The sequence below is a fragment of the Pezoporus wallicus genome, unplaced genomic scaffold, assembly GCF_028554395.1.
Source record: "Pezoporus wallicus isolate ANWC-B61680 ecotype Strahan unplaced genomic scaffold, APGP_CSIRO_Pwel_v1 scaffold_2584, whole genome shotgun sequence".
In the NCBI taxonomy this organism is placed as follows: Eukaryota; Metazoa; Chordata; class Aves; order Psittaciformes; family Psittacidae; genus Pezoporus; species Pezoporus wallicus.
Genome location: NW_026642851.1, coordinates 9,978,017 through 10,004,076, shown reverse-complemented (window position 1 = coordinate 10,004,076; position 26,060 = coordinate 9,978,017). Strand labels below are relative to the sequence as shown.

Genomic DNA, 26,060 nt, shown 5'->3' with positions numbered 1-26,060 from the left:
CAAAGCTATGCTTTACATTTCTGGTGGAATTGTTACACATTGAGTACTTTTTTGTTTGTTTGTTTAAATGTTACTGCCTATCAGTGACAGAGTGATATTTCCCAAGATTTGTTTCAATTACCATTTTTCATTTAATGTAGGAAGCTGACAACCACTTTGCAAGAAGGGATGGGGAATGCTCCAGTCATGGAGACTTCCCTTTTTTCATTTTTTTCTTTTAAGGAAGCGATCTCTGTTTATGGCAGGGAAGCTTAATTACATAAAATTGATTCTCCTGTAATCCTCTTCAGCTGACGTTATGATAACACTAGTGCTTGTTAAACCAGATTTTATTGTCCATTCTCCAGAGTACAGCAGAGCAGCAGATTTGCAGAACACAATATTTTTCTGCTTTGCTGTCAAAGGGCACCGTCCCCTTAAGGGCAGTTATACTGCTTCTCTTGCTAAAACTCCAACCACTTAACCCCCTCCACATCAATGCTGTTGATATCAATACTGAAATTCCATTATCATCATGCACATAGACATTGTGAACTGAAATAATCATGTTTCTCTGTTCAGAAATTATTAATTGGAGGCATCAGATCTTACAGCCATGCTCAGCAAGCAATTTAAGCAGCTAAAGGCCAGAAACATCATCCCAGTACGGACAAGAAAATGAGTCAAGGCAGCATTGTTTCTGTGCATCCTCCTTCACACCCCCTGCTTATCTTTCAAGATTCAGTTAAATCAAAATGAGGCAACTGCAGCTTTTTCTTCTTCAAATTGTCAGAATGTATTTAAAAGGTTTCTGATAGTTCCAAAAATACCATGAAAAGAAAAGTGTGACTCAAGATGCCTCGTTGAACTCTCTGCTTAAACTGGCTAGAGACTCATCTGTAGACTAAAAAGTGACAGGAAAAAGGCTGGCCTTGATCTGGGTGTAAAGAAGAAACTAGAAATAATTGGGTTTTCTGTAAGGTGAAGGTGGGAACAGCTATACACCTCCCAGTAGTTATAAAGAACATTAAAAGAGACAAACAGAAAAAAACAAACAAAAGCAACACGGAGAAACCTGTCACTGCTGGTGATTCTATTTCTCTGGAGGCTGCACAGAACAATACACATTTAAAATCAAAATTTTGTCTTCAGCAGATGTATCTGGTGGAATATGCTTAAATAAAACTGGTCTTATGTCAATGCAAAATCTGCACCTGAATTTAGAAAAGTGTCTTGATACGACTCCAGCTGTATGTGCACAATGCTCTGCAGGAAAACCTGTGCTCCCTCTATGTTTAAATGATTGGACATCACTGGCTGCAGACTGAGGGAGCTGTGCTCAAGCTTATGCAACACTGCTGAGAGCACAGCACTGCCCAGCAGAGCTACAGGGCTTTGGATTCAGAGGTGGTCCATGTCCAGCCAACTAGGTCATGTCCTGCTCTGCACAATCTGTTTGCCAAAGCCCATGCTGGTTTACCATGCCCTCCAAAAGCAGATTATTGGTCCTTCATAATCTTCATAATAGTCTCAAGGGATAGCTGTATCCCTGACAATTTTCAGGGAAAAATATGTGTTCTTAACTGAGCAAATAGATCTCTAAAAGGACTCTTTAGGATTAGTTCTTCATTGCCATCATGAGTCAGGTTCATGCTCGATGGTCAGAGCCATACTGAGAAGATGAAGGTGAAGGTCCAAAAGCAAGTGATGCCTGGTGAGGTGTCCCACCTTCAGGAGAAATGAGTCGCTGAGCATGTGCACTGACACAACAGTAAAGTAGCAGCTGTGGACCTTTACTCCCAGGGAGGCCTGAATGTAGGAGTAACTTCTCTCTCCTGTTTTGCTTCAGCAAGTAAACTATTCATCATTCAGGCATTGCTGCTGTCCACTGTATTGCATGGAAGGAGATTCTTATTCTGCTGTGGAGATGTGTATTAACTAGAAGCATGGGACTGGAGTTTGTGTTGCCAGAAACTCTTTATCGCTTCTGCAGCCGGAAAGCAGTTTGCAGCATAGCTGTCCTACAAAGCCCACACTGAATTACAGTGAGACGAAGAAGTGGCTTGAAGTGCTAAAGGACTGGTCTGGATCTCTGAACCCTCATGTTTAAGGCTCTACTCTGATAGACATTTCATCTGGAGACCTTGACCAAGACAGCCGTGGACTCCGTGTGAGCTGTCTTACCCTGCTCCTCACGCTGCATTAGTCAAGCTAGTGTGGTGATTTCTCCTCAGCTACAATCTGCACTGCAGATTTGGGCTTAAAGGATTGCTGTCAGCTGCTTTCCACTTGCAGAATGACTCAGAAAGATAGAAATAGAGAGAGAGAACATCCAGAAAATAAGTGACACAAGTCTCAGGGAAAGTCGTGGAAAGAAACTGTAGGCTACACCATGCTTTTGACAGGGGAGAATATATTTACCACCACCTTTGTGCATGTTGTACATTGAACTTTTATAAACTTACCTCCCTGAACTTTCCAAATAAATAGAGCAACTGTTTTGCATCCTGTCACTAGATTTTAGTGGTATCCCTGCGTGACCAATACAGAAGTACAAAATCTTAGGAAAGTAATTCAGCTTACCTGAAAGCCCTTGGAATCACTTTGCAGTAGCATGGGTCTCTTTCCTATGTTTACTCAGAGGGTATGTAACAATGAGGCTCTTAACCTGGGGACCAGAGTCATTTGCTGAAATCTAGGTGCAGTGAATATCCCTTGCGTATACAGCTCATTCTGGAATGAGTCATAATTCCCAGGAAATACACACTGTACTAATCATTGCACATTTCTGTAGAGATTATTGTAAAAGCAGTCAAGATTAAGACAGCCAAACAACTCCAGATAAAAGTCTTACAAGCCTGACTGTCAGGTGTAGATGCGACAGTTCTGAAGGACATTTCAAAGACAGCTATTTCTGTTGCAAAGTAAAACTCTTTACAATGCAGTTCTTTTCCCCTCATTTGCCCTAGCAAGAAGTGGGGTTTTTTAGAGCAGTTTGGGGGTATATGCTGCAGCACTCATTTCTAATAATTATTTTCATCACTAATTATAAATTCTAACAGCTATAATGTGACTTACAAGAATATAAGTATGTGACTGAAGGATTTGCTAAAAGTGAGGAGAAACATAAGGTGAATGTCTAGGCTCAAATGAGGTTATTGTTTGTTCATTAGAGAATTTGTCTTATTTTTGTTAAAGATTGTGCAATAAATTCCATTATTACGCCTTTTGTGTAACTATCAACATAGAAAAGAATTAGAATATAGTATGTAAAGAGCTAGGTGATCCTGAGCACTGGAGTAACAGATATGGGATGAAGTTTATTTGTATAAAATCTCAGGATCATACTACTAGGTTGTAACAGAATGTTTTCTATTAGTTGAAAATTCATCAATTTGAAAAGACCAAAGGAAAAGTAGTATCAAGATCATTATGAGTAATGAACCCCCCTGAAAAGAGGCAAATGCCATGTTGTGAGTTGCACAGCGAAAAAGGCTTGTCTTGTCATAGCCATGACAAAGTCAACCCCTGCAGAAGCCCAAGGCCCTTATCCTGAATGTGGCTCTCCTCACCTAGGATTCACAGTTCAGTGAGAACCCAAATACTAAACAAAACCACACAATTGCACTTAGGATGCAACTTTGCCTGCTTCACTTACTTCCTAACATTAATTTATCTCCTTCAGCTTACTTCATCATTCCAAATAGCAAACTTTAGAGACGTTTCAGTTAAGATGGTATTAGAAAATGTTAATGTATCAAGGGATATTTTCTCACGCTCTTGGCATTGTAATTTCAATGTGAGATCTGAATTAGAAAAGGTTAAGTTGCAAACAGATATTTTTAGCATGAAGAAGTGATGACTTCAGAGAAAAAATGTACTGCATTTTCTCAAAGTAAAAAAGTGGAATTCGTAATGAAGCTCATTGCTAGTATACATGCGTTTTTTTGAGCCTCAAGTAGCAGAAGATAAGCTAGTGGTATAAGACTGTTCAGAGGTTACTGAAAAAAACAGTAGTCTTCCATCACCCACGTTAAGTCTTGAGCAGGTCTACGGCACATTGCCCCTTAAGTTGATGTTTCTGGGTATTCAGGAGGTCAGTGGGCTCTGTTCCTCTTGCTAGGTGTTTAGAAAGGATACAGAACCAAAAACTAGGTTCCTCTTCACTGGAATAACAATAATAGGAAGGTTCAGAGGGCCCAGTGCAATGTCCTAATGACTCATCAGCAGTAGAAAATACCTCAGGAACACTGGTGCTAATGGCGTGATTGTAGGGTGGCTCCCCTCTGTGCCTAGAGAACACACACACTCTTCCTGAGTAGTCACAGTGCTCAAAGATTGGATCTGAAGATCTGGCCTTCTGTAAAACTTCTGAGCCTGTGACATAACCTAACAGGATCTCTTCTTTTTGAACTATATACACTGCACATTCAGCAAACAACAAGATAAGGTCACAAGTGCATCAACAGACAACCACTGCAGAAGGCAGTCAGAATCAAATTATACCTCAGCATGCTGGGCAAAGAGGGTAATCTGATTTTGAGCACAAACAGGAAGATGCAGTGGCTGGACCTCAGCTATTAACTTCCAGGCATTTTTCTTTTTCTTCTTTTGAAATACAAAACTTTTATTAATAAAGTTGAATTTGAAGAGGAGAGGAAACACATACTGAGACAATAACTGGATTCCTTCCTTACAGCCTTAAGTCAGTATTACCAAATTTCTTGAGTTTATATGCCATGCCTGTTTATCCAACATGACACAGGTAGGAGGATTTCTTCCCTCAGTGGAAGGAAGAGTTTTTTAATGCCTTGAACTACTTGCCTCCCAGTGCCAAAAAGCAGCAGAGCTTCAAATTATGGACTGAGAGTGTCAGTTGGAGACCAGGAGGGAGCTTTACAAGGAAAGTTGCCAGCAACCGGTGAAAGTTCAGGAATTTCACAAAAGGGCCCTATAGTGCCAGTGTAAAAACAGTCCCATAACAGAATAGTCCAGAAAAAAAAAGAAGCCAGAAGATTTCAAGATCAGCCTCTTCCAGGTGACTTGCCACTACACCGCCTATGCCTTGACTCTGGATCAGATTTACATGCGACTTTTGTACACATGCTGCTTTTGACGCCATTTACTCTGTGCAGATTGAAGGCCAGAAGATACATGTCATTAGTATTTAAACACTTTAAATATGACCACTGAATTCAAAGATCTTTGTATAAACCTTTTATCATACAGAAAGAACAAATGCCATTCTCCTTTACAGGCCCGGAATTCTAATTTCTTCTAAAGTAAAATAATGTACATACTTTACTAGTTTCAGCTACCTGAAAATAATATCTACTTTTCTTGCTTTTACAGGGATAGTAACAGATACAAAGATGGGCACTCTTACTGTTTCTAGGAGACAGCTAGTCATTTGCTACATGCATTGCTATGAAAGACAATCTTCCAGCAAATGTAGACAATAAACATGTTAAAGCTGAAGTGATTGTAGGTACAGTGACTGTAAAATGTGATTTTTACTTCCAGTCTTTCATACTGCCTTTACTGATCTCATGTATGGAAAAATTTGGTTAAATCAGTGCAAATGAGATTTATATTAGTATCAGCCTGACATGAAGTATGGATCAAGCTATTAGTTTAACCGTGCCATTTAAATTAGTTAAATAACTAGTTCTTTTACACAGTTTCAGATAACGTATTACTATTATTTTCAGAGAAAAAACTCCACCTTCCTTTGGGAAAATTTATTTAGAAATTATACTTGATCAACTGTAAAAACATGGGTAACTTCATCACATGGTAATACCTTCCCTTAAACTGGTTCATGTGAAGACTGAGTAAAATACAACCTAAACAGGATGGAGGAAGTACCAATAGATCATCCTGTTCCTACGACATTTGACTGCTCTGTGGGCATGCAAATTGGGCCACTTTCTTTATGCATGTATTGTATAGGAAAAGAAAGTTCATGCTATTTGCTTTATGCAGCATTTACATAGGAAAAAGAAAAGAAAGGATTTTTGAAAAAAGTATAGGACTTACAGAAAACAAATGTATAAATTCTACAGAATCGGTAAAAAAGCTCATGACAATTGACTTATAAGCCTGTTTTTTTAAAAATCAGATAGGCTTTGAAAGGACCAGTGTCACAAATGTTATCAGGATTTCAGTTCATGTAACTTAATGTTTTGGACTAATTTTACCAACATACCATTTCCCTATGTTTCATAAATTAACACTATTAAAAGTCTGGTGTTCGTTGCCGTTTTAATGCTCAGTACTGACATCTAATAAGCTTATTTCTATTCCAGAATCTTTCTGGATTAAACAAGTATGAAGTCTGCACATACAAATCCAGTCTGAAGCTTAAATTTAAGCCAACTGGATAGGTTTCCTCTGAAATGCCTGAAAACCGGAAGTACTACTCATCCCACATACATTTAAGGTCCAAGGAAACTTGAAAATTATGAATTATTTAGAAATATATTTTTAATTAGCTTTAAAGCATAGAATAAATAGAAAAATTTCCAGAGTTAAAACTGAAGACTGCTGTATATATTGTTACTATAAATATGTCTGAAAGGAAATGTGGCAGACTTCAGTAAGCTTTTTCCATACCCGATAATGCCAAAATGTCTTTTAAATTTTATGTTCCATTTAAAAGAAAAGAAAAATTGTCATGCTTTACCGTGAATCACAGGAGCAGTCACACCAGTAGTACATCAATACTAGTCTGCTACATTTCACATCTGACACACTATTTCAGTATACTGAATTGTTTTTTTTTAAATCGTAAAATTAAGCCAAGACATTCTCAGCTGTTTCAAATGAAAGCCATCAGGTGCTAAGTGATTTATTCAGAATTGATATTCCTAAATACCAGTGGAAGAAAGAAAATATCTATACAATAAGACATAGGATTTGAACTTGCAATACATTTCATTCAGTCAGTGGTATCCAATTGTTGCAGGAACCTAACTAGTTATTTTTAGCATCCTTGCTTAAACTGAACATTAGCTGACCACGTAAATGTAAGAAAATGACAAACATAATTTCACCTAACCTTAGCTTTCTGAATGCTAAGATCCTAATCTGCATCTTGAGTCAGAGGAGAAAGGAAAGGCATTTCTAAAGACTGTTTCATCCTACATGTGAATTGTAATGCCCCTCTCTTGCCATTGGCTCTATAGGGGAACCAAAAGATTAAGCTGCCTATTTTTTTGCCAGCCACAGTTATGACAGGTGAATCTTTCCCTGAGTGATAGCCGTTCTGAAACAGTAAAAGTATCAAAATTGTCCCAACTGGTCTACTTTTTTAGCTACTTTTACCTTGCCTTTTCAGTTACTCCCATTTGTTGATGAACGTCAATAAATTCCATGAGTTGTCTTTGTAGCACGTTTTCTTTTCCTTCAATTTGCTTAATAAAATCATGCTGCAAAAGACTAGATACTGTTGGACGCTTCTCATAATCTTTAGTCAAGCACCTGTGCTGGCAGAAAAAACATATCATTGTTGAGGGATTGCTGTTCAGTTTTGAAATGCTTGCCTGTAGTTTACTCATGCCTCCATAATAAATATATCTACCTTAATCACAAAAGCTCTACATTGAAAATTGTTAAGATTTCACCAAATTGATGAGTCCAAGATGTTAAATTACTTCATTTTAAAACTAAATAGTCTGTAAGAAAAACAGAAACATCAAGTGTGTTAGCATGTTATTTCACATTTTAAATCTGGACTCTCACTTCAAAGCCAAACTGGATTGACAAGGGTTTTTAAGGAAAAGTATTAGCAGCCACAGATTTCCATAGTGAATACAAAGATATTTTACACATGACATTTACACATGTTTCATATTCAGCTACTGTGCTCTCAACTGTTACTCACTTGTTAATGAAGTCATTGAATTCAGGTGACCACAGTTCAGGTTGCTGTAGTGTCGGAGGAGGATTCCTGCAAAGGTCAACGTGACGATAAGTTAATAAGCTGCTCACTTGACAAAAACAATGTATGAAGGCAGGCTGAGTAACGAGGTTTAGAAGGCCACTGAAAAAGATATTGATTTTGACTGGTAAAAAGAGCACACACTACCTCACTGGTTCTACTTTCCTTAAGTAACAAGGAGAAATAGCATACAGATGATCTATCACGCATAGCTAAGAATCACTATAATTTTTTCAGTCAAATCAATTATCGGAAGTGAAACTAACAACCCATTAATCACTATTCACTTGTAATGGCAAGTTTCTCTTTACGAGCCTGAAACAATATACTTTCTTAAGAGACTTTTTACAAAGAAATTCTATTTTAGGTTTTCCCAGAAGGACTGAATTAATCAACTTGCTGAACAAAGTGTCAGAAGAAATTAGCCCTTTATTAACTATTTTTCATCCATCAGAAATTAATCAGAAGTCAAAGGAAGGCCTAAATACTACTACTTTCTTTTTTGTCATTAGAGCTGTTTACCTTAGGTGTTAACTTGGCACAAATTGTTTTAACAGCCTCCCATTCAAACAGAGGACCAAGTATAGACACAAAGACAAAAGGAATACCTACAGACAAGGTGACTCTCGTGCATTTTCATTCAATCATCATAACTGTTTTTCTTAACTCTGTCACCTTCAGGTTGTCCTTAATGGAATGAAAGGCTTTTGATGTTACGTTTGCTTGAGGGCAAGAAGGTATCCAGTACTTGTAAGGGTGTAATCAAATGGTTTTTGAAGGCCCTGCTGAAATGACTGACCACAACAGTTTGTAACTACTTGTCCCATAGAAAGTAAAGGTAAGAAGAGCATTCATGTTCTGCTTCAGTGCCAAGTCAGCCAAGATTTCTTAAACCTGAAGAAAATTTATACAAATCTGGGTGACTTCACTGTAAAGGACTTGAAGCACTCATGTAGACTATGCGGTTTGAACTGTTCTGGCACTTCTCCAACTAGAATGAAATCCACAAACCGCTGTATGATCCTTCCCTACTGACTTTGAAATAGATGTTTCCTGAAATGCTGTAAGTGGCAATTTGGGTACTTTTACCTCCAGCTTCAAAGAAAACATGTAAGAAGTTGCTATTTGCACTGCCCAAGGACAGCAACACTGGAACTGCTAGGAGCAGCACAATCTAACAAAAAGTGGCAGCCTAAATGTATGTGAGTGGTGGAAGAACACTTTGCTTCAAAGGACATGAGATAACTTTTGAGGACAGGTATGAGGCTTGTTCACCACAGAGGCATGCTCAGACTCTGTATTTCTATCATAAATCATTCTTTATGACAAAATACACAGGACTCTGCATGCTAAGTCCTGTGCTCATGTATTTTGTGCAGCAGTCCACACAGAAGGCCTTGTGGCTTTTTCTCAAATGTAGTCACAGTCAGCTCTGAACTTCTCAATGTGTGCACATGGCTGAAGCAGAGCCTGCAGAAGACATAGCTGGACAAAGTATTTCTAACCTCCTCCTAGTACAAATAATACAAAGAAACTCTACACACAAACTTACACAGTCTAAGTTCGAAGAAAGTAACAAACAAGGAAAAAGCTCTGTCTAACCTGGCAGAAATAAGTACATCAAGATATTACCTTGGTATTTTGAAGAGTGCCCTCATAGGGTGTAAATCAGCAAGGGGTGGATCTCCATCTCCCAGCTCTATTGCAGTAATACCCAACGACCATGCATCACATCTGGCATCATAGGAGCTATCTAGCTGCTGCTCACAGGCAATCACCTATTGGAGTAAAAGACTTGAATGGTCACTGTATGTCCAAATTTAAGAGTACACCCACAGCTGGGGAAATCTCTTACTGGATTGAGATGCTCAGTGAAATTCACAGACTTGCATGCATCCAGCAACCTAAGGCATCCTGCTGCTGAAAAAAAGCAATGCTTAAACTAGAGAAAGCAGGTGCCCATGAACACCAGGTTCTCTGACCAGATGTTCCCACATCAGACAAAGGGGTGCAAATCCTTGGCCTTTTCAGCTGAAGGTGGTAAACTACATCCCATGCTTAGGGAAGTAGAAAGAAACTCAGCAATGCTAAACTGTTTTCTAAGAATTATTCCTGCAAAATAACAAATGGAGATATACTGCTCTCTCTATGAAGTGAAACAAGTAGGAACTTCTGCTGAAGTTGAATTCATTGTCTTCTACAGGGTCCTTGTTCAGCCAAATCAGCCAATTTCAAGATGAAGCTATTTTTTCAACAATGAATTTGCCACTGGATGGATTTGATTTCATGTATATTTCGGCTTACCCACAACGCTGAATGAATCTAGAATTTTTCATGCCATTAGCTATGGGTCTAAACCAACATGAATGTTTCTAGCTGCATGGGTAGACCAATGTTTATGAATAGAGTGTATTTATAAAAACATGTATAAACAGAGTAGTTTCATGTGCATGTACATGTATGTATTGTGTGTGCACAAATACTGCAAGTGCATAGGCTTATTTATAACAAAATATCTTTCTTGACTCAGCTTAAGATATCTCTTTGTATGCTTCAGTTTCAGACCAGAAAAACCTCCAAAATATGTAGTATCTTATGAATATTATAAATATATACATATATATATATATACACTATTATAGTACATCTTATTCATTCCTAATAAATTCTTCCATTTCTTGCTGTCAGTTATGGATATACAGCATTAAAAACTTTACAGGCATAGAAATCAAAAGATAAAAGCTATAATGTATTAAAAAATTACCACCCTGGGCTCCTTCCATCCACGGGTATAAGACATACCTACAGTTTCAGAGCTTGGAGGGCTGAAAAGGATTAATGGTAGTACTCTCTCCTCTTTAAGATTTTAATAAGCAATTTAACATCTTGCTCTCTGGTTTTAACCTTGTAATTTCAAAAATAAACCCAATTTTAACTTAATCCCTGCAAACATGTAAGAAAAAGAAGTTGAAAACGCTTTTTTAAAGGACACTTATATTTCATCTGGGGAACAGACCAGAGGTCAGGAAGGAAGACAAAGAGCAAGCAGAAATACAGAATGCAACCCTTCAAATATCAGTGACAGAATGTTTTGAAACATGAATCTAACCTCTGGAGCCATCCAGAACGGGGTGCCCACGGAGGTGTTCCGACGGAGGCGAGTGCTTGTCAGCTGGGCAGACACACCTGGAAGAACGAAGGGAAGCCATAATCAGAGCAACTGCTATTTCCATCCAAGACAGCCCTTCTGAGTGTTGACATCCTTGTCTTCATGCTATGACTTCCTCTACAGGCAAATCTCAGATACATCTGTCTGTCTGAGTCCTCAAAAGTACTCAGCACTTCATCTGAAGTTCTCCACATCCTTCGTTTCCAGTGACTTGAGTAGGGCTGGGATTTAGCCCCAAATGATCACTTCATTAGTAATCTGATTTATATATTTTGACTGACTAATTACAATTTTCCTATATCCTGTTTTAGTAGAGCAGTAGAGGACTTTAGGGAAAAGAAAAAAATAAACACAGAGTTCTGTACCTTGCACATATTTATTTTTTTCTTTTAATGCTCAGTACTGATATTAGACCTCAGTTTCATTATCAATACATTTCAGGTTGAACACTATAAAAGATACTTATCCTCATCTCTTAGTGGCTCTGCCATAAAAAAGAAACAGTAAAACCTGAAAGATTCTTACAAAACCAGAAGTCTCTCCATGTTCAAAGCATACTCCCAAAGCAACAACAAATGCCTGGAAATCAGCTTTGTAACATGAGCTGTAGTTTAGAGGAATTAACTATTTCAGGCCAAGAGCTAGAATGTGAACTCTGCGGTATGAAGATTACTTACAGTTTTAAATTAAAAGACACTGAAATATTAGGAATTCAAGTGGGCTACAGTACACTTCTGACCAGCCTCCCATCAATTTCTTTCCTTACAAAACAAGTTTGTATTGGTTGGAAATATCTCTAGTGCATGCAAAGGAAAGAGCACAACACAGAGAAAAACAGCTAGCATGTCCTGGACTATTGTGGATTTATGAGTCAACTGTGAGGTCCACACATGGAGAAAAACTCCCACTCCACTAGCAAGTCCCAAACTGTTACGGATTTGAGTAACAGCCAACTGTGAGGTCCACCACAGGCATAGTCTAAAATGCCAATATCATGGATGGCAAGAGAGGTGCTGAGTTCTACACTTCTTCCAATGTCTAAGACAGATACAGAAGCTCACTTAATTTGCTTTCATATGCATATCTGCTTCCTCTTCAAAAAAGTAAAAAGACTGAGTTTCACTCTGTGAGTACCATTTCATTTTTCTGAAACCTATGAAGCTCCATGCAGCACCACCGGCCAGTTTCAGCCCTTTATTGTCTGGTTTGAACGTGGGTGAACATATCTTCCTGAAAATTCTGCTGATGTTTCTTAAAAGGAACAATTCACAGTAACTGCCCAGTGGAAATACTAACTACCTCTCTGTCGAGGCAGAATTGGATTGGTTTGGGTTTTTCAAAGTAGTGGTCAAGAAATCATGAAGCGCTTGATCTGTTTTTCACTCTAAAGCTATGTCTTCAGCTCTGATTGACAAAAAATATCTGCATTTGCCTGTCACAGAAATGTACATAACTGCTGAAAATAAGGCAGCAAGAAAGATCCTGCCTTGTGTTTGTTGTGAGACAAACACAACCATTGCTTTTATGGTTGCCTCCCTCTAGACTACTTCAGGCTTGAGAAAGTAAAATCTCTCTCTCCCTGCATGCAGAAAGACCAATACACAGTGTTTACACCATGGAAAGTAGGTCAGTCTTAGCACAAAGTCCATCAGTCCTACTTCAGCTCAGCTAAGCATGGCTTTGTTTTTGGCACCTCAAGGAGTTGTCTGAGGTCCAGCTTCCGGCTGGTTGTTTCGAGCTGTGGCTGTTCCAAGCCCTCAGCAAAACACGTCATTCAGAAAGCAAGGAGTAAGCACACATCAACACACATCTGTCACCGTTGCAGAGATGCCAACAGACATCATTACGTGATCCTCGTTTTTGAAGGGAAAGGAAGCTACTCTTCCCTCTCTCTTTCTACGTGTTGTGGGAGTCCCCTGTGCTAAGGCCTTTTTTGTAGTCTTGGACAAGGAAACAGGATTCAGATCTGCAGGCAAAGAAATTTTTATGATTCCATTTTCAGATATTCTAAATAATCACGACTTTCTGTAGAGATACAGAACAAAATATGAAAGGAACATTAATCTGCACATTCTTTTCTGTCTGTGCACTGTTGGTTTTTTTTGTCTTTGAACTGTAATTATTAAACTGAAGGATTTTTTTTTCCTCCTCCACCCTTTTTTACCTTAATAAAAAGCTGATTTAATTTAAATTGTTCACCACTACCTTCTTCAGGCTCTTGAGGTTTTTTGTGTGCTTGTTGTTTGTTTTGGGTTTTTATCGTTTTGCTCCTAGCAGTAAAGTGGCATTTCAGATTATGGAGCCTAGGTTTTATGACAAATGATATTTCCTCAGGCTTTTTCTGTGTATAGAGGAAATATGATGTAATTCCACACTTAGTAACATTTCTTCCAGCATTTCAGTAACTAGTCAAGCATGTAGCTGGCCAGCTTTTTTTAACTTGTGCATTTTCAAAAAAACCCATCTTGCTCCTTCCCCTTCCCCTTCACTATTGCTTTGCTGCCATATGAGTCAAATATTCTCCTAAGAAAATCTAAAAATATGTTATAAAAGAGCATTTTATCACACACAAATGGTAACTCTTATGAAAGTTAAAAGCTTAATGAATAACTGCATCAATAGTACCAATGGAGACCATACCCCAAGGAAAATATTGGTTTCCTCCTCTCTTTTTTTTTTTTGGCATTAGGTTACTAATAAAACCTAGAAATTAGCAGATTTACACCATGACTATTATTCAAGCTTTTCATTGGAAAAACTGGCATATTGGAATAACATTGAAAGTAAAGCCACTTACTTCTGACCTTAGTACTCAGTAAAAGCAAAACAATGCAGAAATGAGCTCCCTATTATTAGGAAAGATTTGTCTCATAGTAGCATCCAATCTGAGCAGACACTGTTCTGATCTAAATTGGGAGGCTGTATAGCATCATTTTATGGTTATGTCCTGTGACAGAAGTATGCGCATTTTACTGGTTGATGCTAAAGGGGGAATGGTGAGCCCTAGCAAATTCTACTAAATTCACATTCAGCACACAGCAGGGAGACTGCATCAACAACGTGCTAGCCACTTGTCGTGGTTTAAACCCAGTCAGGTAACTCGTTCGCTCACTTCCCCCCCTTTCTTGCCCTCCCTCTGCTCTCGGAGGGACGGAGAGGAGAATCAGAAGAATGCAACTCCCACGGGTTGAGATAAGAACAGTTTAGTAACTAAGGTATAACACAAATCACTGCTGCTACCACCAATGATAATAATGATAAAGGAAATAACAAGGGAACAGAATACAACACCTCACCACCCGCTGACCGATAACTCGCCCCCCAAGCCCGACCAAGCTCCGACCGATACCTCCTCCAACCCTGCCGTCTCCCAGCCCTTCCGGCTAACTCCCAGTTACATCCTGGGCATGACGTGCTGTGGTATGGAATAGCTCTTTGGTCAGTTTGGGTCAGGTGTCCTGTCTCTGCTTCCTCCCGGCTTCCCCTCCTCCCTGCCAGAGCATGAGGCTCACAAAGTCCTTGGCCAAACCAAAACATCTCTATCAGTTCTGTTCCCAGGCCGAAAGTCAAAACACAGCACTGCATCAGCTACCAAGAAGAAGAAACATGACTGCTACTGCTGAACCCAGGACATTATCCACCCCTTATTCCATACCATTCACGTCATGCTCAGTTCCCACATTTTCAATATACCATCACTCTTATCTTAGTGCATGGACCAGTCCCTATAAAGCTGCTGAGTCCATCTGGTCCATGATGGCAGGCTCCATCTCTTGTAACAGTCTTCCAGAGCAGGAGAGACTGTGTGCAGTGTTCACGCTCGTGAATAACCTGGGCAATAGTGCCCATTGTTAAGTCCACCCCTCGATCATGAGTCCATCTCTGTGTTGCATCTCTGCTCTGATGGCCTGAAGTGCCATGGGCCCACCAGGCTTAAAATAATTCACTGTCCCCTTAAGCAGTTTCTGCAGCTTGTTGCTGGGGACTCCATACAGCTGCCTTCCATCTCCGACGCTTCCAAAGCACTGGAGGGGCCCAGTGGACTAGATACTTGCCCATACTGTCACACACACCCTGCCACTCATGACTGTCCAGCCTTGGGGAAAACCTCTTGGTCCCCCTATATTGTCGTCTAACCCCAGACAAGACCCAAACCTGACTCTGCTTAACTTTTGAGATCAGACAAAATGGTTGTGGGTAGAACACAGTCTGTGTGTGTGCCAACATGCTGATCCCCATCACAATCAGCAGGCAGGTCCCAAGGATACCCAAAGGCCATTCGAAACCTTCAGAACTCTCAAACGATGCTGCTGTACTTGTCACTGGGGCTGGTGTAGCTGCTGTGCTTGCCGGCTCTCCCACCACCGGCTTCTCTTTTCCTGAGTCCAGCTCTTCCTCCTCTGCCTTGCTGGGAAATGCTGCGTGGTCTCCTGCATCCTCCTGGGGCTCGGCGGGCGGCTTCCGGGGCATGCTCTCGGCCGTCGCGGGGCTGGGCTCCTCCGCGGGGCTCGGCTCCTCCGCGGGGTTCGGCTCTTCCGCGGGGCTCGGCTCCTCCGCCGCCTTATCCCGCTGCTCGGCAGCCGCTTCCTTCTGCTCCTCGACCGCCCCGGCCTCCTCCACCGGCAGCCGTCCCCTGGCGGCCTCCGGCCCCGCTCCCGCCGCCGCTTGGTCCCCGGGGCCGCTCTCCCGGGCCGCTTCAGCAGCCGCCGGCTCCCGGGACCGCTCCCCCTCAGTTCCCCGCAGCCTCACGAAGATGGAGAGTAGGGCGAGGGCCAGGACGGTGAAGAGCAGCCGGACGGCCAGGTACAAGTCCACGGCCACGTCCGTCCTGCCCTGCTGCTGGAGCCCACCCGTATTACAAGCCATTGCCATAAAGCACAGTGAGACAAGAACCTTAGCCCAGGTCCCACACTTGATAAACACTATCACAGCAAATACCGGCTCTAAGTAAGTTACAACGGTCTGAAGCTGTGAGATCAACAAGAACAACTCTGAGAGCCAATAAATCAGCATTGTGACGAGTGACTATTAATCCGGTCAGATCTGCCGTTATCTCAACCCTTCGTGCCCCACGTTGGGCGCCAAAAAGAACTGTCGTGGTTTAAACCCAGTCAGGTAACTCGTTCGCTCACTTCCCCCCCTTTCTTGCCCTCCCCCTGCTCTCGGAGGGACGGAGAGGAGAATCAAAAGAATGCAACTCCCACGGGTTGAGATAAGAACAGTTTAGTAACTAAGGTATAACACAAATCACTACTGCTACCACCAATGATAATAATGATAAAGGAAATAACAAGGGAAGAGAATACAACACCTCACCACCCGCTGACCGATAACTCGCCCCCCAAGCCCGACCAAGCTCCAACCGATACCTCCTCCAACCCTGCCGTCTCCCAGCCCTTCCGGCTAACTCCCAGTTACATCCTGGGCATGACGTGCTGTGGTATGGAATACCTCTTTGGTCAGTTTGGGTCAGGTGTCCTGTCTCTGCTTCCTCCCGGCTTTCCCTCCTCCCTGGCAGAGCATGAGGCTCACAAAGTCCTTGGCCAAACCAAAACATCTCTATCAGTTCTGTTCCCAGGCCGAAAGTCAAAACACAGCACTGCATCAGCTACCGAGAAGAAGAAACATGACTGCTACTGCTGAACCCAGGACACCACTGCCTTTATACATAAAAACACAGACCCTACCCCAAAAGGCTTACATTTTAGCTATTACATTCCTCTGGCTACCTCTTTCATAACCTTTCTTCATTTGTCCTTTCAGTGTCCACTTCCCAACCAAAACATCCTCTTTGTGACCTTCCTTGGATTAAGAACCTGCAACCCAACCATTCGTCAAGCTAGTCTCTGGACCAGAAACTGCTCCTGCTGTTAATCCTGCAGACCTAAACAGGCTGAAATGCTTTGAATTATTTCCCAATACTTTTTCATCTCCCAGAGAAACAGATGTAAAGCAGCACCAGCATCTTACACTGCATTCCCCATAAGCCTGCTAACAGATGCATTTTGGCATTCCTGTTCCATGTTTTTTGCTGCAAAAAGCGGCCTCTCCTTCTTTGCCTTTCTTACAGTGGTGTGAAGACGATCCCTCATAAATGACTCAACTTCATCTTTTTACTAGATCTGGAGACAACAGGTCCCAATGGTTTAAGGTTTTCCTTTAGTACCCTAAGCTTCACTTTGAGAAGAAGCCACCATTCTTGTCAGGAAGCAGAGAGGGAAGTAGCTACTTCCCATGGAACAATCGTAGTGGCATAACTCCTCTGTAATTGCTGTTATCCTTGACACTGTCTCATTTCTTTGTTTGCTTCTTTTGCGTTGTATTGGTGTAATGGGACGTATACAGACAGGATACCTTCAGACAGATCAGCTGAAATGCATACAAAATGCTAAAACCATAATACACATAATTCCGTCAAAATCCACAACAAAAGACAACAGAGAAAGAAGATTAAAACAAAGCAATTATGATAGTCCAAATGTCAACATCAAAACGCATCAGGTTTTAACTGTATTGCACTGATGGCAGCATCCCCACTAAGATTGTAAAGGGAGACCAGAATGCTGATCCCAGGTTTATTTACTTGGCATGGATAGAAAGCATAAAGGTATTAATAGAAAGTGTTACTAACAGGCCATAAGGATACATGTGTTTCAGAACATTTTTGAAACAATGTCAATACTCAGAATTTCTTACAGACAATCAACTGACCTCGAAACCAAGCTTTTAAACAAAATAGCACGATACTCTTTCTTTGGGTGAGCTTTTGGCACAAAAAGACGCATGAGAACTCAGTGATAAGGGCTCAAATATAGAACTAAAATAAGGTTCTGACCAATAAGATGGAAATAAAAATATAGGAAACAAAGTTGAAATGAGGAGCCAAAAAAAATTAAGAATTTTCAGGAGTATTTTATGTTGAAAGGTGTGTGTTACGTTATGTCATGTTATGATGAGGCATTGCTTCCTTGTCATAAATCCACACTGTCTACTAAAATCACTTTCTTGCCCTTCATATGTTTAGAAATGATTTTCAGGATTATTTGCTCCATCACCTTCCCAGGGATCAAAGTGGAAGTGGTTCTCCGAATCAAAGCCTGTGGTTCTCTGAATCCTCCTTCTTGCTCTTCTTGAAGATAAGAGTGACAATAGCTTCCTTCCAGTCCTTAGGAACGCACTCAGTCTCCAAGACCTTTCAAGGATTATCCAGAGTGGCCTTGCAATGACATGGGCCAGCTCCCTCAGCACTCCTGGGTGCATCACATCACGTCCCATGGACTTGTGTATGTCCAATTAATTTAAATTCTCCCTAACCTAATCCTCCGCTACCAAGGGTAATTTTGCCTTGGTTCAGACTTTCCCATTGGTCTCACAGATTTGGGATTACTGAAAGCAAGTCTAACAACTAAAGACCATGGTAAAGAAGGCATTGAGTGCCTCTGCCTTTTATCACCACATCCCTGTCTTCATGTGTTATTTTTATGCATGTAGTGTGGTAATGATGAAAACTAAAGTATCCCACTCAGAAAAACATGCACCGCAGATGCAATTTTAAACATATCCCAAAAGTAACCAAGTGGTCCTTTACAACTTCAGGAAGATCAAAAGCTTGGTACACAAGAAGACCACGTATATGAGCTGCCTGGAAAATTAAAAATCCGTGGTGATTACTACAAGCCAAGAGGCATGGAGCAAGAGTGGGATAAAAAATTGAGTCTGTACTATGAAATATAGTGTGATATAAATGAAAACTAAGGGAATCGAAGTCCAGTGGCTTTCAGAGTAAACTCACCACAAAGATTAAAAGCAAAGAAAAGGCATTTTTAGGCATATAAGGAACAAAATGAAAATCCTAAATCAGATACAAAATCATTATAAGTTACATATGATAATAAAATTGCAAGCAGTGATTTAAAAAGAAAAAAGCAGAACGTTACATCTATGAGATACATAATCTTTTTTAAACAAAAGGTTCTAATGCAGCTTCTTTCTTTAAGAAACTTGAGAACTTTTTCATAATACAGGAGATTGTCAGGATATTGTGGCAGTGTACTCATGCTTCCCTTAGTCTATGATTCTGCCTGTACCCTTTCCATAGCCTTCAGCAGAGCAGGTGATCATGGGATGCCCTCCACATGCTCCTGACTATTCAGTGTGGCACCAGGCCAGTGATTTTAATCAAATCTCATGCTTCAGGGCTTCAGCTAGTTTCCTGAAAGGGACGCACAGGAACATTTGTTTTCCTGATGCACAATTGGCCAGATGTATTTAGATAGGAGAAGCAGTCTTCTCTGGAGCCTAAGGGATTTGTGCAGCTACACACAATCTGCTGAAGATGATCTTGGAGGTCTTTTCCAACCTGATACTACTTCTACAATATGAATACTCAAGTATGTTGGTGAGGAAAGTGCTCCTTTTTAGATCCTGCCTTCCTACATATGAGGTTTCAAACTAACTGACACTTTTGAGACCCAAAAAAGATTATTTTTTTTTGTGTATGAATGGAAAACCCTGGCGATTTTTCTCTTTGTTACATGATATGGTGCTCCTGTTAAGATTATCTGGGTTACTGGCAACATCTGTGCTGATGGACAAAATGTTTAAAATACATAAGGATGGGAATACATCAGTACAAATGAATAATTGGGTTCAACTTTCAGGTAAAAATTAATGGATTTTAGTATACACAGATATGACTCATGAGAAAACCAAGAACAAGCCTTTGCTGGCCAGATAGGGATATCTTCTCACTTCATGTGTCTCTGGCATACGACACCACCTTTCTGTGTCAAGCTTCTTTAATGTTTAAGCCATCAGTGACATCTTTATGTGCCTTAGAAGAAAACACTTGAAAGACCAAGTGTACAGCTTATCCTGGATACAGAATTTGGCCACATGATTTCTTTTTTTTTTCTGTTATTGAACAGCACAAAGGTTTTCATTCACACATGGCCCATAAAATAAGTTTTTAGGGAGTAAGCCTTCAACAAAGAATTAAGCATTCAACAATGAAAATGTTCCACAGCTCAAGCCAACGCAATCCATCTTATCCCTGCTATCCCTAGTTTGAAAAATTTGGAATTATTACTATGATTGGGTTCAAAGCAGTCTGACAAGCTGCTCATGAAGAAAGCTTTCTTCAAAGTCTCCTACTTCTGTTGGCTTCTGCCACAGTCCCTTAGTAAATGCTTTTTAGAAGCGACGTGTGAATGTGACACTATATGGTATGCAAAAATGTCAACACAATAATAGCCTGTTTTTGATCTGAATCAGTGAAGCATATAGCTTTATTACAATGCATGCTAGAATGACTAAGGCAAATACAAGCCTTGCTATGATTCATTGCTTGAAGTAAGCTAAGGGCAGAAAAAATTATTTTATTTTTAATACTTTCAAATGAAATTATTTTAATTAATTGTTTCATTTTTGCTGAATGATTCAGACAGCATTTTAGCTAATGCAGGGCAAGGAGAAAGAGACGCAACAGAATATTCTGACTACTCCAGAGTAAGTAATCTACAAGTCTGGAAAATTACTCAAGGTCATGTTGAGTTCCTCTTCAATGGTTTCTCCTCGCAGGACATGTGAGGCTGGGAACCATGATATATATTAAAAGGGACAGAGATTAAAATGTCCCTCCCAAAAATGTTCCAACAGTGCTCCAAACCTGGATCAGTCACAATTGTTTTCTCAACCCATTCACTGAGCACAAGGTGGCTCTAGACTCCCAATCTATTGCAGCCCAAACTGTACTGTGTGCATTTGCAGCACAGTCCTGTGAGCCTTCTCTCCCTCTGAAGTGCCAGATGCCACACAAGGCTTGCTAGATTGATCTGTAATCAGTTAATAAACTGCATCTATCAAGTCTGTTCACGGCAGGGAGAGTCCATAGCACTGTGTCACAGCAAGGGAACAGAGTTGTGGTTCCCTCTTCAGCCTCTGTCCCAAGATTTCAGAAACTTTCCCCACATGACCAGCAGAAAGCTCCTCATGCACCAGAAAATCAGGAGAGGTGAGCAATTACACAGTGGAACTATTAAGATGCAGTCCTACTATGGACTCCTTAATTACTTTGAGATTGTCCCTATATTTTGGACATGCTCTATAGTGTAACTGATTTTACTACTCTTGCTTTGTCATTATAGCAGCTGCTGGCACATCAATACTTCAAAAACTCTACTGCTTAGTACAGTCACAGAATACTAAGTATTTTGACCTGTATTTCTCTATGGGAATAGACATGAATAGAATGCAATAAAACATAACAAAAACATCCATGCATCTGAACTTACGTTGATCGATTGCTACTGATCACTACTAGTAGTAAAGCATCACATAATTTGTAAGGAAGAGAAATGTAGGCAAAATTATTAAACACTCTTTCTAGGAGAAAAAAAAACCAAGAAAATTATTTTATGAACTCAACTGAATCATGAAATGAACTTAATATTTTTACTTGTTATCATCTGAATGAAATTATGCATGCATTTTAAAGTAAAAATAGAGTTAATATAAAAATATACTACCAAAAAGAGTGCCATACAATTGGCTTGTTTTAACAAATTACAATTTGCAATTATAAGGCTATCCAGAACTGCCAGCATTAACATTGCCTTAACTTTGGATGACTTCAAGTAGCTTTAAAAGAAGAAAGATAATTCTCTCCGTAACAAAATAATAACCCTATTATATTCCAAACACAAAAGCTAACCTCTGTCTACCTGCAGTTTTCAAAGTACAAGGAAGAAACAGTTCAAGTATTGAACAAAGTAATGTCAGTTTTCAGTATGTCTAAATAGAGCAATACAGTATTCCCTCCCCCAGTTCATATTAAATGTCTAGTTGACTCAGGCCACTATACATTCACGATAAAACTGTGCTAGCTACATGCAAAGTGTGATATCTGAAACTGCTTTTGGAATGCCAAGGCAATATTCACATGCAACTTTTACATCAAATATTTGATGTAAAACAAAAAGCAGAAAAAATGCAAACTGAGCATGGTTGAAGTACTAAAATCACCTTACCTTCACTATATATTCCATTAATGTTACAATACATGTTTTACTTATGCAATCTCTTTATCCACAGTATTAAAGGAACCCTTGAAAAGGTATCCACAGTATTAAAGGAACCCAGTATTCCACTAACTACATGCAGAACAGCTTGTAATTTTCCACCATCTGCCAGCACCAGTGAGATTGCATTACCTTCTTTCCATATCTTCCACTGGAACCTGCTTTACCTACAAACCCCCCCTCGATCTTTCCTATGTATTTCTTACTCAGAGACTAATGATGAAGAGTTTTAAATACCATTAATGAAGAAGAAACTAAAAATAGAGAGTGCCAGTCCTTTTCAATATCCCCTTTTCCACAGTGGTAGTCATAGGCAAACCTGGGGGAATCATGGGAACTCTTGTGGTTAAACATTGGCTTGAATTCCAAAGATTTAATGAGTCCTCCAACTTTTTATTTTCATTATGGGAACTCGAGTATTTCTAGTATCCATTTAGATGTCTGGCTTCTTGAATATTTCTAACATCTACTAAGATGTTGAGATGTCTGTCTTGGTTTTTATTTTTCCTATGACTTTTCTTGGTAATAATGTCAACAGTCTAATTACATGTGGCAAGAAAGCATGTTTTAATTAGATGCATAGAAGGACAAGGCCTTCAGCAAGGCACAATACTGCTGGAAAGCTATGCATTTGCCTATGTGATGGAGTACAATCTATACTTACATTTTTTTGTGGGCATTTCCAAGACAACAGCTGCTCATCATATTTCTAGTCTGTGGCAGCAGGCTTCAGCAGTCCCTTAAGAAGTATGAGCTACCTGTACCCTTGTTCAAGACTGTCAGCCTACAAGATTAAGCCTCGGAAACACAGCTGAAGAGGAATTTTCCATCAGCATTACACTCTCCTGTTTTTAGCTAAAAGAATGACTTGCAACATAACTCTAGATGTTTCAGAACTTTTAGTGGAAAAGTGGTTCTTCCCTCCATGAGTTCCCCACATGCAAGTGTGAAAAGCTCTGGGCTTTAAGCTCTCAGACTCACTGCAGTGGCAGGGGATTTCAGAAACACGTCAAATCTTTCAAAATGAAATGTCACTTGGACTTTTTCAGACCAAAGTTAAAATAATAAAAATAATAATACAGCTAAGATACTCCCCTTTTAAAACAGCATGTTATTTGACATCTCAGAATTTCCAAATGGGAATTGCGTCTTAGACTAATATTGTTTAATACACAAAAGGCCCTGTGCAGCATCCTGATTTCAAGAAAAAAAATTGAATTGAGAGGGACTATTAAAAGAAGCAAATATTTGTCAGCATAAGCAGATGTTATACACTTGGCTCCCCATGAAATCGGTTACACACTGTAAGATGCAGATGAATATATGAATTTTTATTACAGATGAGGTGTGCTATGCATGCAAGTGACTTCAGGCCAATTTTTTAACTGATGAAACAAGGTCAGACACCGAAAGGTATTTTGTCAGTAAAAGCTGCAGATTAATTTGTCACAAGACTTTCAATAGGTATCTAGCATTAAATTAATTTGGATTTACATGCTAGAAGTTTTTGAAAATTTTAGTAGGTGTTTTTCTGCACTTTTAGTGGTAAAATTTCTTTTCAATCTGGCTCTTTAACATCAATCCACAGCATTCAACCAGACTGCTGAGAAACAGATGTAATAGACTTTCTTCCCAGAACGCTAATAAGCAATTGTGAATATAATTAAGAATATTTATAAAATGGGAATTTAGTTCACACTTTTCTTCCTCCAAACCTTTTTATACAATATATTATACAGCTGTCTCACTTTAAAGTGCTGCAGGGAATTTACTTTAATGTAAATCTATATTTTTCCATCAAATCTCTATACTATTTGTTTATCTTTGCCAATTTAAGATGTCATACTGGATGGATGTGAGGAGAGAGGATGTGTCGTGGTTTAAACCCAGTCAGGTAATTCGTTCGCTACTGAAAACATAGCAGCTACACTTGAATATAGTGCAGCTATTTATTATTTGTATTGATGTGGTAGAGGATGCTCCTTGCTTAGAGCATAATTGCTGCAATTCCCAGGCGTACCATCCTTCCCCAAAGATTTTCTACCAGAAAAACAGCTAATTCCCACAAATGTTGAGGTAGCAAAACAGCCTTCAGTCAGTGTTCTCCCATAAGGAAAATACAAACTTTTAATGTATCTAGAAGTTAAAAGAATTCAGGGACTGAATCTGTCATCATGGGATGCTTAGAGTAGATCCCCTTGGTTGCTACTCATTATCTGTAGTAAAAAAAAGATTGATTTTGTTTATCTTTGCCAATTTAAGATATCATACTGGATGGATGTGAGGAGAGAGGATGCTTCCCTTGTAACAGCATTTCAAACTTCTTGTGGCTTGGACAGTTTAGACTAAAACTTCTATCTGGCAATACCTTTATAAGTAATTGAGATCCAGATGCATTGGTGTGGAGACGTTATAAACTCATTTACTTGATTTCATCATTAATGTCAACAGGGATTGAGTGTTTCTTAGATACGAGAATATTACTGGGGTAATTAAGCAATATTAAAGCAGGATTTTAAGGGAATGCAAAAATTTCACTCTTCAAACCAATCTGTGTGAGGCGCTGCCACAGTATTCTTTCAAAGTCCTTCTCATCTTTTTAGCTATCAGTACCTCTATGAAGGGCAAACAGTTCAGACTTTTAGCCTGAATTTTGGGAAAGCTTTTCCACACACTTCCTCAGCTACCTCAAGCAGATCAGTCTCTCAAAGTTTCAGATCCCCAACTGTTAACTGGGAATTATAGTAATTTACCTCCTCATAAGAGTGTTGTGAAGGTCATCCGTTACATTACATTACATTACATAGACTGTAATGTGTCCAGAAACTATGGCCACAGCATACACAAATACCTATGACACAACAACAGTAAGGCAACGTGTATAAACTGTGTCACAAAATGAAGCTTCTAGAAAGCCAGTACTGCTATGCAGGAAAGGACTCGGAACTGTGGTACTCTATACCATCAAGTTCAAAGAGAACAGAAAGAACAAAGGAAAGTAAAGCTATTTTCAAAGGTGATTTAATTCACTGAAAGTTAACTGTTCTTTCATTTACCACTCTTAAAAAGTTCCTAACTGTACTTTAAATAAAAAAGACAAAAAAAGAAGACACAAGTGCAAACTGTATTACCACACAACACATACAGACAGAGGATAGGTCTTTTTCTAGTATTGTGCTCCATAAGACACTTCACAGATCCGTCTTTCAGATACATGTTTTATGCACCTGTTTACATGAAAATCACCATAAAGAGTATCAGGAGAGGAGAACAAAGGGCTCTTCAGGAACACCTCATCATCAACCAGCATGCAGGAGAATGGCACAGACAAAATTATCTTGGGAATGGCTCACTTCCTTTGTCAAGTGTGTTTGGTGGCTGAAGAGGTCCTCAATCCACTGCCTCTGCTCCCCTCCCCACAACAGAAAAGTTGTGTGCATGCTAGAAAGGCCAGGGTGGTTATTTGGGTTGGTTCTGTTTGTTTGTTTGCTTGGCCCCACATAATAATTGGTTCAACCTAAACAAAAAAAAATTTGTTCCACTGAATATTTACTGGAAGAAAATGGGATTGTGCCTGCATGTCTATCTCATTCTGCAGACTGCAGATGTACAGGCTTATATATTAAAAGATGCCTATGAGTTTCAGTCCCTGATCCAATAAATGTTTATGTACAACACTCTATAGTAGTGCCAACATGAGAGATTTTGATCAACTCACATTTCTGACTTAAAAATACTCTTGGAATCTGATTAATGTGGGTTTAAATCCTCTTAAGTAGAAGACACAAATCTTACAAATCTCAGCTGAATACCTTAAACGTCAGCCTGAAGAGTGAATGGTATGTCTTCCATGATCATTTTGTGAAGACTGTAATGTTTTCCTATTTAACTA

General features: G+C 39.7%; 1 protein-coding gene across 3 annotated transcripts in view; it reads right to left on the bottom strand.

The window, feature by feature from the left end:
• The window catches only part of MYO3A (myosin IIIA), a 116,294-nt gene that overhangs the window by 56,477 nt on the left and 33,757 nt on the right, over positions 1-26,060 (bottom strand). For all 3 annotated transcript variants that reach the window (XM_057432486.1, XM_057432489.1, XM_057432488.1), the window contains 4 exons: positions 11,031-11,107; positions 9,554-9,699; positions 7,865-7,930; positions 7,306-7,461 (listed from right to left, as the gene is read on the bottom strand). In XM_057432486.1, the coding sequence (XP_057288469.1) occupies positions 7,306-7,461; positions 7,865-7,930; positions 9,554-9,699; positions 11,031-11,107 (445 nt within the window). The remainder of the gene's footprint in view (positions 1-7,305; positions 7,462-7,864; positions 7,931-9,553; positions 9,700-11,030; positions 11,108-26,060) is intronic.